General features: G+C 39.7%; 1 protein-coding gene across 2 annotated transcripts in view; it reads left to right on the top strand.

Moving 5' to 3' along the window:
- USO1 (USO1 vesicle transport factor) overlaps window positions 1-15298 on the top strand; it is a 93424-nt gene that overhangs the window by 63220 nt on the left and 14906 nt on the right. The window contains exons 10-14 of one of the 2 annotated variants that reach the window (XM_023189791.1): window positions 565-705; window positions 3551-3639; window positions 4043-4197; window positions 7380-7591; window positions 9046-9066. In XM_023189791.1, the coding sequence (XP_023045559.1) occupies window positions 565-705; window positions 3551-3639; window positions 4043-4197; window positions 7380-7591; window positions 9046-9066 (618 nt within the window). The remainder of the gene's footprint in view (window positions 1-564; window positions 706-3550; window positions 3640-4042; window positions 4198-7379; window positions 7592-9045; window positions 9067-15298) is intronic. The other variant, XM_023189792.1, reaches the window with a different exon arrangement.

Raw genomic sequence — 15298 nt, 5'->3', positions numbered from 1 at the left:
GTTTCTGAAATTTTAAGTTTATAGTCCAAGTAATCATAGAATCATAGGGATTTAATTGGCATTAGCAATCAGTGCAGCCCACCCCATGCCTAATACATGAATCTTTTACCATCTCTCCAGTTGTTGGTTTTAGCCTCTCTTTAAATATTTCCAGTTGAAGGGAAATTTATCACCCGTCAGGTCATTCTCTTTTCAGACCTGCTGTCTTATTAGGTAATTCATTGTTAACTTTGATAAGAAATCTGCCACTCTGTAACTTATTCATCCATTTACTTATTGAATATGTACTGTTACAAGTACTATGTTTGGGAAACAAAAATGACCAAGGCAGTTTCTCTCTGGGAGTCCACAGTCACCTGAAGGAGACAGCCTTAAGTAAGAGGCATAATGCAATATTACTGTCACAGAACTATTGCCATGGGAGCTCGAAAGAAAGAGCACTTAAATGTGGCTGAGCAGCTAAGGGAGTACTTCATGCAGAGTTTCTTGTTCACATAGATCAGATTTGCCTCAAGTCTTTTCAAATCTTTAAGAGACAAATTTTGTTTTCTCTTTCTTTCACAGCTTGTTCGTGTACTGGTATCTCCCACCAACCCTCCTGGTGCTACCAGTAGCTGCCAGAAGGCTATGTTCCAGTGTGGGTTATTGCAGCAGCTTTGTACTATCCTAATGGCTACTGGGGTTCCTGCTGATATCCTGACTGAGGTAAAGCAAATGAAGTCAAAACTAACTCTGTGGAAATTGAAATCCTGAATCCTAGGAAGAATTAGCTATTTGCTGAGGGAAAAACTGTAATAGTTAACCACTTTTTAGGTTAAAATTTTTAGTGATCTTACTAAAATATAATTCACATAATGATAAAAGTATTAATTCCAAAAGATATACTCATCCCTCAAGTTTTATAGTAGATAAATAATAATGTTAAAGTTTTTCAGATCCATCTACAAAGATTTCTCTTAATTTTAATTACATTCAACAGGAGTGCACAGTATGATTTACATTTTGATTTTGAGAACCATGTGACTTAGTCTTATTCAACCAGTAGATTCATTGAATAGTAAATTCTTTTCCCCTGTGTGGCATTTTCTGTTGCTTACCTATAAGAGAAAGAAGTTAGTTTGAAGAAGAAAAGTTCAGTTTGTTTACATTTTTAAAAAATTTTTCTCAAATTAACGTGCAATATCAAAAGTACAAATAATAAAAGTTTTATAACAAAAATAACTGCCTTCAGCCTCACTTTTCCTTACTGTAAGTCCCACTTTACTTCCTCATGTTTTTTATATTTAAATCAATAGTTGGGGTTTATATTTTTACAATTATATTGATACCATTCCTGCTAAGCCAAATAGAGCCCTATATCCTTTTTTAAAAATATATTTTTCTCATCCATGAGTCATAATTGTGTTCTTCATTTTACTGTTACTCTATATATGCAGAGGTATATATGCTTAATAATCATATATTAACACTTCGTTCCCCACCGCAGGCCACCTGCAGACCCTCCATTCTCCTGCTCCAATCTGGGCTCTAATTCTGCCCCATGTCTCTTGTCCTGGGACTTTCTTTTGCCATCCTCCTAGGATTTCCTTTACTTCTCTCCTGACAGACTCCTTGGTTATCTGGATCCCTTATTTTTTTTTTATTTTTATTTTTGGTACAGTGTCAGTCTGTTGCCCAGGCTGTAGTACAGTGGCATGAACTCAGCTCACTGCAACCTCCGCCTTCCAGGATTCAAGTGATTCTCCTACCTCAGCCTCCTGAGTAGCTGGGATTACAGGTGCCCCCCACCACGCCCGGCTAGTTTTTGTAATTTTAGTAGAGACAGTCTCACCATGTTGGCCAAGCTGGTCTTGAACTCCTGACCTCAAATGATCCACCCATTTTGGCCTCACAAAATGTTAGGATTACAGACATGAGCCAATGCTCCTGGCCTAGATCACATATCTTTTTCCTCTATCCCTTGGTTCATTAACTTTATTTTTCTTAATTTTCTTTTGTTGTTGTTGTTGAATTTCGCTCTTGTCGCCCAGGCTGGAGTGCAATGGCGTGATCTCGGCTCACTGCAACCTCCGCCTCCTGGGTTTGAGCAATTCTTCTGCCTCAACCTCCCAACTAGCTGGGATTACAGGGGCCTGCCACCATGCCCACCTAATTTTTGGTATTTTTAGTAGAGAGGGGGGTTCCACCACGTTGGCCAGACTGGTCTCGAACTCCTGACCTCAAGTGATCCGCCCACTTGAGCCTCCCAAAGTGCTGGGATTACAGGCATGAGCCACTGTACCCGGCCATTATTTTTCTTAGTTTTCTTAAAAAAAAAAAAAAAGAGTAAATAACAGGAGGATTTATTTTATTTTTGGTTCTTTCATGTCTGAAAATGTCATTCCTCTACTTTCAGAATTAATTTAATGTTTGGCTAGATATGGAATTCAGGGTTGGAAATCACTAATACTCAACTTTCAGAACATCATTCCAGTGTTGCTGTTAGGAAGTTTGAATCTTGAAGCCATTATAATCCTACTCTGTTTTTTGTTGTTGTTGTTGTTGTTTAAAGTAATCTTTTTCTCTCTAGAAACTTTTGAGATCTTTTTTTTTTTTTGGTGTTCTGAAATGTACTGATGATGTGCTTTCCTGTGGACCGTTTCCCCACTCCCTTGCTCCCCAGTTATTTTTATCATTCAGTGAGCACTTTCAGCTGGAAACATACATCCTTCAGTTCTGAGGGTATTTTTGACATTCCTTGATAATTTTCTCTTTTCTGTTGTGGTAGTGGTGTTGTCATTGTCGTTGTTGTTTTGAGACAGTCTTGCTCTTTTCCCAAGACTGGACTGCAATGGCACTATCTCAGCTTACTGCAGCCTCCACCTCCCGGGTTCACACAATTCTCCTGCCTTAGCCTCCCAAGTAATGGGGATTACAGGCACATGCCACGATGCCTAGCTAATTTTATATTTGTAGTAGAGATGGGGTTTCACCATGTTGGCCAGGCTGGTCTCAAACTCCTGACCTCAAGTGATCCACCCACCTGGGCCTCCCAGAGTCCTCGGATTACACACATGAGCCACTGTGCCTGACCTCTTTTCTGTTCTCCTTCTGCAGCTCTCTTAGTAGACTTTCTGGGTAATTTGTCTTTTTAAAAATTAATTTTTAATTAACAAATTAAAATGGTATATATTTATCTTTTATAACATGTTTTGAAATAGTCTTTATTTTTTAACTTTATCCTCGAATTTTTTAATCTTTTAACTTTGTTCTCTGATTATTTTAAAACCTTTTTTCTGTTTTTATATAAATAGATATTTTATCTCCTAGAGAATAGTATTATAGTTTTTGAGATTTAAAATGCATGTCAAGTGTTGTTTTATTGGAGACCCATGCTTAATGCTTTAAAATTTTACCTTGAGAAAGTGTTACAAGATTACAATGTTATCATTGATGTTTTGGTACTTGTGGCCCTTAAAAAGTGGAATATAAGATTTTTTTCTCTTGGAAACAGATTTTCCTTCTTGGCTTAATTTCTCTAAATGTTCTTCTTCTTTCTTCCCCTTAACAGACCATAAATACGGTATCAGAAGTTATTCGAGGCTACCAAGTAAACCAAGACTACTTTGCGTCTGTAAATGCACCTTCAAACCCACCAAGGTAGAGAAAGGGAAATACTGAGATTACTCTGAGGAAGTAAAAATTTTGGGTTGTTAATGTATCTCATATACACATCTTACTCTTTTTAAAGAAGTTTAGTTGTATGTTTTGAAACTATAAATTATCTTGCAAGATAAATGACATTGGAATTTTAAAAGGGTTGGTAATTTTTGGAATTTAGATACTTAGATTCAGATATCATGTCGTTCACATCCTAGCTGTATGCCTTAAGCAAACAGTCACTTCACTCTGTCAGCTACAGTTTTCTGTGAAATAGAGATAGAAATACTTAACTTGCTGGTGTTCTGGTTATGATTCTTCAGTCAACAAAAATGACTAGTTATTGACTTGTATACTTGGGTTGCATTGTTTCATTTTATTCTTTTCTTTTTAAATGCAACAGACCGGCAATTGTAGTACTTCTCATGTCCATGGTTAATGAAAGGCAGCCATTTGTTTTGCGCTGTGCTGTTCTCTATTGTTTCCAGTGTTTCTTGTATAAAAACCAAAAAGGACAAGGAGAAATCGTGTCAACACTTTTACCTTCTACCATTGATGGTAAATAATTTAGTTCTAATTTTTATTTGAAAAAGTAAATCATTGTCTTTCAAACTTTTAATTGAATCTTTCTTTCTGTGCTTTAGCCTAAAATACTTTGCATGCTTAGGAGAAAAAAAAAAAAAACACCTGAATTGTAAAGCCTGCAGGTAAATTTAGACAACAGGCTTTGGAGTCAGACAAGAGTTTGCATTGTAGAATTTTCACTTCTGCTGTATAACTTTTTAACTTGAGCCTTACTGAGTTATGGGGGATAATAATACTCATCTCTGTGTGGGCATAATACCCCATTAGGAACATTGTGAGGATAAATGCAGTTACATGCATTATATTACATAAAGTACTCACTCCAAAACTTAGCATGTATAGATGCCAGTAAACAGAATCTACTGTTAATTATAATTGTCATTCTAAAGATGAATTTTGCTGGGTGCAGTGGCTCACGCCTGTAATCCCAACACTGTGGGAGGCCAAGGCAGGCGGATCACCTAAGATCAGGAGTTCGAGACCAGCCTAGCTAACATGGTGAAACCCCATCTGTACTAAAAATACAAAAATTAGCTGGGCGTGGTGGCAGGTGCCTGTAATCCCAGCTACTCAGGAGGCTGAGGTAGGAGTATCCCTCGAATCCTGGAGGCAGAGGTTGCAGTGAACCGAGATTGTGCCACTGCACTCCAGTCTGGGCAACAGAGAGAGACTCTGTCTCAAAAATAAAAATTTAAAAAAGAAGATGAATTTTACCGTTAGATCACATTTAACTTTCAGTCTGTTGTTCTAGTATAGGTTAGAGTCATTAACCTTTTTATGGGTTCTTTAAATGTTTCATCTTACCTAAGATAAATTTTTTAAATAATTACCTTTATTAACTTTAAACTTTAAGAGCAATTTCATAAAGGTAATTGGAAACATCAATAAAACTCATTTTAATTACATACATTGAGGTTTTTTGTTAGAATTTAAGTCTGTTTAATTATATTTACCAAAAATATTGATAAAAAATTTATTACCTTAAAAAAATTATTGAACATTAATGAAAATAAGACCCTGATGTAGTAGAATGATCAAAATGTGGCATTTCCTTAAGTTTGTTTTAGAAATGTTGTTTTTAATTAATGTAAGTTTTTGGAATGTTACCATCATCAGTTTGATGCCGAAAATATTTTAATACAAGTTGAGCATCCCAAAAGTGAAATCTGAAATGCTTTTTTTTTTAAACATTTCTTCAAGCATTTAGCCTTTGTGTTTCAAACAATCTAATTGCACTCATTAAGTAATTTTGAAATGTATACTTAAGCCAGGCATGGTGGCTTACACCTGCAATTCCAGCACTTCGGGAGGCCAAGGCAGGCAGATTGCTTGAATCTAGGAGTTCAAGACCAGCCTGGGCAACATAGCGAAGCCCCATCTCTACTAAAAATACAAAAATTTAGACTGGGCCTGGTGGCTCACGCCTGTAATCCCAGCACTTTGGCAGGATGAGGCGGGTGGATCACCTGAGGTCAGGAGTTCAAGACCAGCCTGGCGAACATGGTGAAAACCCGTCTCTGCTAAAAATACAAAAATTAGTCAGGCGTGGTGGCACATGCCTGTAATCCCAGCTATTGGGGAGACTGATGCAGGAGAATCACTTGAACTCGGGAGGTGGAGGTTGCAGTGAACTGAGATCACAACATTGCACTCCAGCCTGGGCAACAGAGTGAGACTCCAGCTCAAAAAAAAAAAATTAGCCAGGCATGGTGGCACATGCCGGTAGTCCTAGCTACATGGGAGGCTGAGATGGGAGAATCACCTGAGCCTGGGAGGTTGAGGCTGCAGTGAACCGAAATCGCACCACCATACTCCAGCCTGGGCAAACAGAGTGAGACCCTGTCTCCAAAAAAAATTAAAAATAAAATATACCCTTTTTTAAAAATTATAGTCACCCTGTTGTGCAATCAAATGGTATATCTTATTCATTCATTCTTTCTTTTTTTTTTTTCTTTTGAGACAGAGTCTCCCTCTGTTTCCCAGGCTGGGGTAGAGTGGTGCAATCTTGGCTCACTGCAAACTCCACCTCTCAGGTTTACGCCATCATCCTGCCTCAGCTTTCAGAGTGGCTGAGACTATAGGTGCCCGCCGCCATGCCTGGCTAATTTTTTGTATTTTTTAGTAGAGATGGGGTTTCACCGTGTTAGCCAGGATGGCCTTGATCTCCTGACCTCGTGATCCACCCGCCTCAGCCTCCCAAAGTGCTGGGATTACAGGCGTGAGCCACCGCGCCCAGCCTTATTCATTCTTTCTAACAATATTTTTGTATGCATTATCCCCACCTTCCCTCTAACTTCCCACTACACTGCCCTGCCTCTGATAACCATCTTTCTAATCTCTGTGTCCATGAATTCCCACAAATTTTTAGATCCCACAAATAAAGGTAAATAATTTTACCTTCTACCATTGATGGTAAATAATTTAGTTCTAATTTTTATTTGTTCTCACAAATGAGTGGGAGCAAATGTTTGTCTTTACATACCTGGCTTATTTCACTTAACATAATGATGTCCAGGTTCATCTGTGTTGTAAATGACTGGATCTCTTTGTTTTGTATGGCTGAATAGTGCTCCATTGTGTGTATGTACCACATTTTCTTTCTGAAATACTTCTGATCCCAAGCATTTTGGATAAGGGATACTCAACCTATGTTTCTTTTCTCTCTCTCTCTCTCTCTTTTTTTTTTTTTTTTTAAGATAGGGTCTCACACTCCTGTCCAGGTTGGAGTGCAGTGACACGATCCATAGCTCACTGCAGCCTCAAACTCCTGGGCTCAAGTGATTCTCAGGCCTTAGCCTCCCGAGTAGTTGGGACTACAAGCATGCACCACCAACTCCTGGCCTCAAGGGATCCTCCCACCTCAGTCTCCCAAAGTGCTAGAATTACAGGCGTGAGCCACCATGCCCAGCCTCAACCTGTATTTCTTTGTTCTGTTACTTTTCTTCCAAGATAACTTTCTCTCATTGTTCATTTTGCTTTGAAAAGCAGGTTTTTATGATTTTGAAAGTATATTTAATACTACTAATTAACACATGTTTAATGATTATATTTAATGGTATTTCACACTATTTTATGTGTACAGAAAACAGTTGATTTAAAATTTGGTTTACGTAAAAATCTAATATATTTTTATTGTCTGCCTGCCATCTTTGTAGCAACAGGTAATTCAGTTTCAGCTGGCCAGTTATTATGTGGAGGTTTGTTTTCTACTGATTCACTTTCAAACTGGTGTGCTGCTGTGGCCCTTGCCCATGCTTTGCAAGAAAATGCCACCCAGAAAGAACAATTGCTCAGGGTTCAACTTGCTACAAGTATTGGCAACCCTCCAGTTTCTTTACTTCAACAGTGCACCAATATCCTTTCACAGGTAAAGTTTTGCATGAAACTTCTCTAAGGGGAAAAAATTCTGTACATTTTGATGTCAGTGATACAGGTTTTAAGGATGTCTTTAGAAGATACAGATGAAAAAGGACAGAGAAGACTTATTCTGCTTATTAGTTCATCATAATCAGAAACAGTTTTGTGGAGAAAAAGCAGTAAATACTGTTAGAGGAATAGTTTTGCTAAATTGTTATGAGTTCTGCATCATGATGAAAATACATGTTCTGGCCAGAAAGGTATTTTGAGGGTTTTGTCTTGCTTTTAAATTATCCACAGTGTTCATGCATGTCATTTTTCTCTTTCTTCTTAGTAACTGAATTCAGGTTAGTTTATGGGAGGGAATAGAGTAAAGTAGTTCATAGCTGTATATTTCCCTCTTTCTCTTCCCAAAGCAATTGATCATCTAGAAATAGTGGAATAGTGGTCCATTGTATATATAGTTATACAGTATATTCCCTTGAGGTTCGTGAGTTCTTAAATCCTTAAGTCCCCAGTGCATATCATTTACCTAGTAAGATGTAGGAAAACATAACAAAAAATTTTTGTGTGTCTTAGACTCTTAATGAGAACAACAAAGCTTTATTGAAGTGTAGGTGCTAGGCATTTAGGAATGTCACTTTCTGTTACATGATTTGCCCACATGTACCAGCCTTGCTGTTGAACAGTTCAAGTTCATGCTTTAGCAAAACTCTAAAGTCATTGACATTTAAAGTCACTCAGGGAGAGCCAAAATGTGACTAAATCTAAAATTGTTCTGTACCCTGCTGTAGCAGTAGTTATCCTACCCACTCCCCATAATAATGTGGTTGTGTCCGTCTTTAGTTTTTAATTCTGCCACACTCATTGAATTTCTCCTTATTTTGGGCTTTTAAAGAAACAGTAGCTCCATCCATAGAAATTATAAATGAAAGCTTAAAAAGTAACTATAGTGAAAAGGAAGTTAAAGTTTAAAATTGGCTTACTTTAATTGAAAGCTTATTTTGTCTTAACACTTATCTCTTAGAGATTAAAAAAACTACCCCAAATTTTTATATCTTTACTTATTTATTACTTGGCATTCTCACGTTGCTATCTGTTAACAACAGTTTTTTTTTAAAAGTCAAACAGTAATTATCTGTCTAATCACCATCACCACAAACTTCACTTTAACATTGAAATTACAATGAATGCACAATGAGAAGTGCTAAAGATGGTGATGTCTTCCCCATTCTTAAGTAATCACAGTGCTATAAAATTATCCTTTATCTTCTAAAATATATATCCTCTAAATGTATCCTCTAACTTTATTGTATAAAAGAAGTATCATTAGAACTATCCTGTCCCAAATTATTGGCTTGAGTTTGTAGAGAGACTATGAAAAAGTATTTGAGGGATTTTTCCAGATTTAGACTTTTCTGAAGTAGTAACATGTTTGAATAATTTGTAATGTATAATTTGCAGGGCGATAAGATCGACAGACGGGTATGTATCACTTGATTAAGCTTAGGCATTTTCCTCTTACAGCAAAGCTTTTTCTCTGTCTTGGGTTTTGCTGATTGGTTTTTTTAACCGCTTGTTTGAAGTTACATTCTACTTACACTTTTGCGTGTCAACCAATTTATTTCTATCATAAATGACTCTCCAGTTTTTCTCCATGGGATATTGTATTGGTGTTACTAAACACTGTGGGAATGAGAATCTGAATCTGTACTTGTGCTTCTTCTGGGGATGCTTGCACTTTTTGGATTTCCTTGGTTTTGGTTTATTGTGTTTTTTCTCCAAGCTTGCCTATTTATTTTCTCTGAAGCCATTTCAAAGGAAGTAGAATTCAGATTGTCTTTAATCAATCAGCATATGAAAGAATGTGATTATTTTTATACTAGATTATTTAAAATGTACAATAGTAAGTATAATTTTGTAATTTGAAATATTTTAAATGAAACATTATGGATTATTCTGAATATAATCCATGTGCTACAGCCACCACTGAGGGTTAGTTTTTGCTGTGTGCGGAGAAAGTGCTATTTTTGTTTTGTTTGTTTTGTTTTGTGTGAATATTTGGCAGAAAAGGAGTGTACCTTAATATCTATGTTTGGGCATGAGTTTCAGTTGAAACTCATGTGGGTAGTAATAAATGAGGTCCTGTTATGAATTGTATCTTTGTGTATGAGCATGATTTAACATGTGTCATTAACTTACACATACATATTTTGCAGCTTTAGATTGAATAATTTTATATCAGGGAAAGTATTTTATAAGTATACGTCAGTCATTTGAAAGGTAATTTTTTTTGAGGTATTAATTTATATACCATAAAATGCACAGACCTTCTGTGTTTCATGTGATGACTTCTGGTGTTTGAGTGTATCTCTGTAAACACCACCCAAAACAAGATGTAGAACATTTTCATAATCCCAGAGAGTTCCATCATGCTCTTTTCTTTCTTTTTTTTTTTTTTTTTTTTTGAGACGGAGTCTCACTCTTTTGCCCAGACTGGAGTGCAATGACACGATCTTGGCTCACCGCAACCTCCGCCTTTCGGGTTCAAGCAGTTCTCTTGCCTCAACCTCCCGAGTGGTTGGGATTACAGGTGCACACCACCACGCCCGGCTAATTTTTGTATTTTTAGTAGAGACAGGGTTTCACCATGTTGGCCAGGCTGGTCTCAAACTCCTGACCTCAGGTGATCCACCCACCTGGCCTCCCAAAGTGCTTGGATTACAGGTGTGAGACACTGCACCCAGCCCTCAGCTTCAAATATTTTGTTTGTAGTTCTCTTTTATCCTGTAAAATCTGTGATTTATAATCACCCCTGAGAATGCTCTCAAATTAGAGTTTTAGCCTCCATTTGTTTTCTCAAATCTCCTCAATGGTTCACACACTCTAGGGGCTCTGGAAAGAGGTGTGTACTTTTCCTTTTATTCATATCCTCTGCCCATTTTATATTAATGTACTTAACCCTTTTTTTTTTGTTTTTTGTTTTTTTTTTTAGGAGCAAAACTGCAAATTTATTTTGGTCACCTAGCTTCAGGGAAGTAGGTGGGTAGGGAGAGGTCAGCCTCCGGCAAAGAAAGCCGACAGAGTCCCCCAGTGGGGCTCTCGGGCAGGGTTCCTGATGCAGTCCCGACATCCCAACAGGAGTGGGGCTGGGAAGTCCACGTGTGGCGTCCGTCCGGAGCGGCTTTTCTAGGAGTGGGAGGGCAATAGGCGGGGCACGGGCGTGTCGGGGGGCGTTCTGCAGGTGCGACCAGGTAAATCTTAGTCTCTTCGGATTGACGTCACCTGGCGCATGCCCAGTTGGTCTGCACCTTCCTGGGCGCCGGCTGCATTTTCGCACACGCGGGAAAAGTTGGTGAAGAAGAACCCGGAAAGTTGAACTGATTTCTCGGCCTAGTAAGGGGGTAGGGCATGAGGGTATAATGAGGAACGAGTGCGCAAAGTAGTTGTTGGCAAGGCAGCAATTAAGGAGTGGAGTTTTTCGTGGAGTGGATGGCTTTCCGCTTACTCCTACTACAGAGATATTGGATGGAAGGCTAGGTCCAGAGAAGGACGGCAAAACAGAATAGGTAGCCTCGCTGTTGATTAAAAAATTGTCTTACCCGCTACCAGGAGAGTTACCCACGGCTCAGCAAGGGTGATGGGGGTCCCCGAGTCTCGGCACCTTCAGTTGTCCTCCAGATGAAGGAGCTGGAAGGAGCTCCCAGGATCCTGGGAAAGGGGGTCACGTGGAGATGCAGCACCTGTTCTCAGGGTGGGGCAATCAGACCTCCAGTGTCCTCCCTGCTGGCAAGCAGGGCAGGGGGTTGCTGGTGGACGAGGATTAGGACATTTGCTGGCCCAGTGTCCTGACGACTTACACTTATAGCAAGGCTGCGTTGGGGCTCGGGGACCTTGTGGACACCTGTTGGCATAGTGTCCTGCCTTGCCGCACTTATAGCAGGCAGGCTCCTTTTGTAGCCTTGGAGTCTGTGGGGTGTGTGCTCTCTGGCCTGGGGTTACAACTGGGCTGTAAAGCCGCTGCTAGGAGCGGTGCTTTCTGTTTGAGGCGAGCCTGCCTCAGCCGTCTCCTCTCTGGAGTTATAGACCTTAAAGGCTAATTTAACTAGGTCTTGTGTTGGTGCTGAGAACCATCCTCTACCTTTTGAAGTTTTTTACGAATGTCGGGAGCTGATTGAGAAATGAAATAAGATGCCAAAATGGTGGCCCCTGTGGGGGAGGCCGGATCTAACCAGATATATTGGGTTAGAACCTCAGTCAGTTTAGGGTAGAGGTTAGGATAACCTGGAGGTCACGACAAGTTAAGTCATAGGCCTGACAAAGGTATTTAAATTCCTTTATGTATATGGTAGGATTAGCTGAGAAATCACCTAAACGCTTCTCAATTTTGGAAAGATCGGCCAGTGGAAAAGGGACATGTACTCTGACTACCCCCCTCCGCCCCAGCTACCTCTCGCAAAGGTGCTAACACTGTAGGAGGATGTGGGGCAGAAATAGGGGACTCAAGACAGCCAGTTGGGGGCCCCGAAGGAGGCACGGGACTGAGTGGATTACTAGTAGATAAGGAGGAGGAAGGAGGAGTCTGGGCAGGAAGGGAGGGGGTGGACAGAGCGGGGAGAGAGAGGAGTATAGGGCAGATCGGGACAAGAGCGTAAGGCCCAAAAGCCTCGTATGTAATTAATTTCAGACCACTTGCCTAGCCGCTGGCAGAAATTGCTAAGGTCGATCACGCCACAGTGGAAAGGAAAATTAACCACTTCCTCCTAAGGTCTTGTTCAAGTTGTAAGGTTTTTAAATTGGCTAGGAGGCACCCTAAGGGGGTGCTCTTTGGAAATTTGGACTGGGGGGTTTCCCGTTTGTTTCCTCTTTACTTACACAATGGACACAATGGAAATGGAAGTGGATCTCTGCCTGGCTTCAAAGCGTCCTTTGGAACCAGCAGAGACAGACTGGAGGCTCATGGAGCCAAAGTGGAGATTACCTTCAGGAGGACGTCTCCGTCCTGAACGGGTCTCCCGAGCCACTTGGTGGCTCAAAAGTGGGCCTCGGACCTGCGCAGGATTTTTGGCCGAGGGAGGTAAAGAGGAGACAAGGGCACTTACCCCAGAGAGGCCGTGAGAGTGAGGGAAGCGGGTCTCAGGTCCTGGTCCGTCTGCAGCATGGGAGCAGGAGGAGGTTCCTCAACCCTTAGAGGCCTGAGAAGGGGTCTCCTCCCAGGTCTTCGGCACCAACTGATTTGTTTTTCTAAGACCACCAGAGCGGGCACAAAAGAACCAGTGAGTAGGCAAGGGTAGGAGCAAAACTGCAAATTTATTTTGGTCACCTAGCTTCAGGGAAGTAGGTGGGTAGGGACGGAGTCCCCCGGTGGGGCTCTCGGGCGGGGTTCCTGATGCAGTCCCGACATCCCGACAGGAGTGGGGCTGGGAAGTCCGCCAACCCTTGTTTTTAATATGAGTTACAGATTTTTTTTTCTGGTACGTCATTTGTCTTTTGACCTTGATGTTTTGTTTTGGATTTTTTTTTCTCAGACTTATATTTTATGGCTTCTGCATTTTAAGTCATACTTAGAAAAGGCCTTTCCATGTTCAGATTTTAAGGAATTTACTAGGCCAGGCATGGTAGCTCACACCTGTAATACTAGCCCTTTGGAAGCTGAGGCGGGGGCATTGCCTGAGCTCTGGAGTTCAAGGCTGCAGTGAGCTATGATTGCTGCACTCCAGTCTGATAGACAGAGCGAGACTCGGTTCCCACTCCCCCAAGAAAAGACTTTAAGGAATTTATACTTCTCTTTTTATCTTATACTTTCTGGTTTCTTTTTTTGCATTTAATTCTTTGTTCTGTTTTTCTCAACGAACTTTATGAGATACAGCTCCACTGATCTTTTTCTAAATAGCTATCTAGTTGTCCCAAAATCTTTTACATCTATTTGTAACTCACTGATGGTTATATGCTACCCTTTTCATATACTAAATTCTCATTTGTATATGGGCCCATTTTTCTGGATTTTTGTATTCTGTCTCTTGATTCCTGCTTGTTCGTGATCCATTATTCTCTCTCTTTTTTTTTTTTTTACAGTGTCCCTAGTTAATCTCACTTTCTTCATATGATCTTCAGAGTCATGCTGTTTTGTTCAAGAAGCAAAAAAAAACCTTTTTGTAATTTTTATTTGAATCATATTAATTTTATTCATTTGTTTATTTTTACTTACTTATTTAATTAATTTTTTTTTTGGAGTCTCACTCTGTTGCCCAGACTGGAGTGCAGTGTTGTGATCTCAGCTCACTGCAACCTCCGCCTCCCAGGCTCAAGCGATTCTTCTGCCTCAGCCTCCCGAGTAGCTGGGACTACAGGCGCCTGCCACCTCTCCTGGCTAATTTTTGTATTTTTAGTAGAAATGGGGTTTCACCATGTTACTCAGGCTGGTCTCGAACTCTGGACCTCAGGTGATCCAACCCGCCTCAGCTCCCAAACTGCTGGGATTACAGGCACATTAATTTTATAAATTAACTTAGAATTAATATCTTTGTGATGTTGAGTCTCCTATCTAAGAACATGGTGGCTTTCTATATTGGTTTATGTCCACTTTTGTGCTCTTTAGGAGTGTTTTAAAATTTTCCTTGTTTACATTTTACACCATTTTGATTAGGTTCACTCCTGAGTACTTTATCTTTTTTTGTCTCTATAATAAATGGAATGTTTTATTCTGTCTTTTAACTGATTATATTTGACTTTGCTCTTCTTATCCTTCAATTAGATCCCAAAAGCCATACTTTTAGAAGATTCGGATTTAAATCTTATTCTGTTTTTTTTAATTATACATCAGCCAGTGATTTGATAGTGTGCTCTTATATATACAATGTGGGTATATTTGGTACCTGCAAATGGTTATTCTAAGTAATAATGAACTTATATATATAACCAGGTAGATGAACAAAACATTTGCATTTATAACTCGAGTACTTGTAAGTTTTCTGTGGCACATGGTCGGTTGAGAATGACTGTTTTTTAACTTTCCAATTTACATGAATGACTTGAAGTTATATTATGGGCATGGTAATGACATAGAGGCAAGGAAACAGTAAAAATAATGCACCATGTAAAAATTAAATTTGTGTCAGTGCTTACATGGCAGATCATTTGAAGAGGTCCTGTTTGAACTTAATTCAATATTAAATATACCTAAAAATAGATTATAGAAGAGTCAAGATATTGGCATCAAGATTTGCAAAATTAGAATAGTCTAGGTGGTAGAAATTTTTCTGAACACAGTGATGGTTACTTTAAATTCATTCCTTGTCTAGATCTTTGAATTATATTTTGTACATTTTATGAGACTTTCCCCAAAGTGATGCATTACTATTCTGATTTTCTTTTTTTTTTTTTTTTTTGAGACGGAGTTTTGCTCTTTTTGCCCAGGCTGGAGTGCAATGGTGCAATCTCGGCTCACCACAACCTCCACCTCCTGGGTTCAAGCAATTCTCCTGCCTCAGCCTCCCGAGTAGCTGGGATTACAGGCATGTGCCACCATGCCTGGCTAATTTTGTATTTTTAGTAGAGACGGGGTTTCTCCATGTTGGTCAGGCTGGTCTTGAACTCCCGACCTCTGGTGATCCACCCGCCTCGGCCTCCCAAAGTGCTAGGATTACAGGCGTGAGCCACCACGCCCGGCCACTATTCTGATTTTCATTATTCTATTTCAAACAAGTTTTTTTTGAAG

The sequence above is a fragment of the Piliocolobus tephrosceles genome, chromosome 3 (assembly GCF_002776525.5).
Source record: "Piliocolobus tephrosceles isolate RC106 chromosome 3, ASM277652v3, whole genome shotgun sequence".
Classification (NCBI taxonomy): Eukaryota; Metazoa; Chordata; class Mammalia; order Primates; family Cercopithecidae; genus Piliocolobus; species Piliocolobus tephrosceles.
The sequence above is the reverse complement of the archived record's forward strand: the minus strand, read 5'-3'. Positions and strand labels throughout refer to the sequence as shown.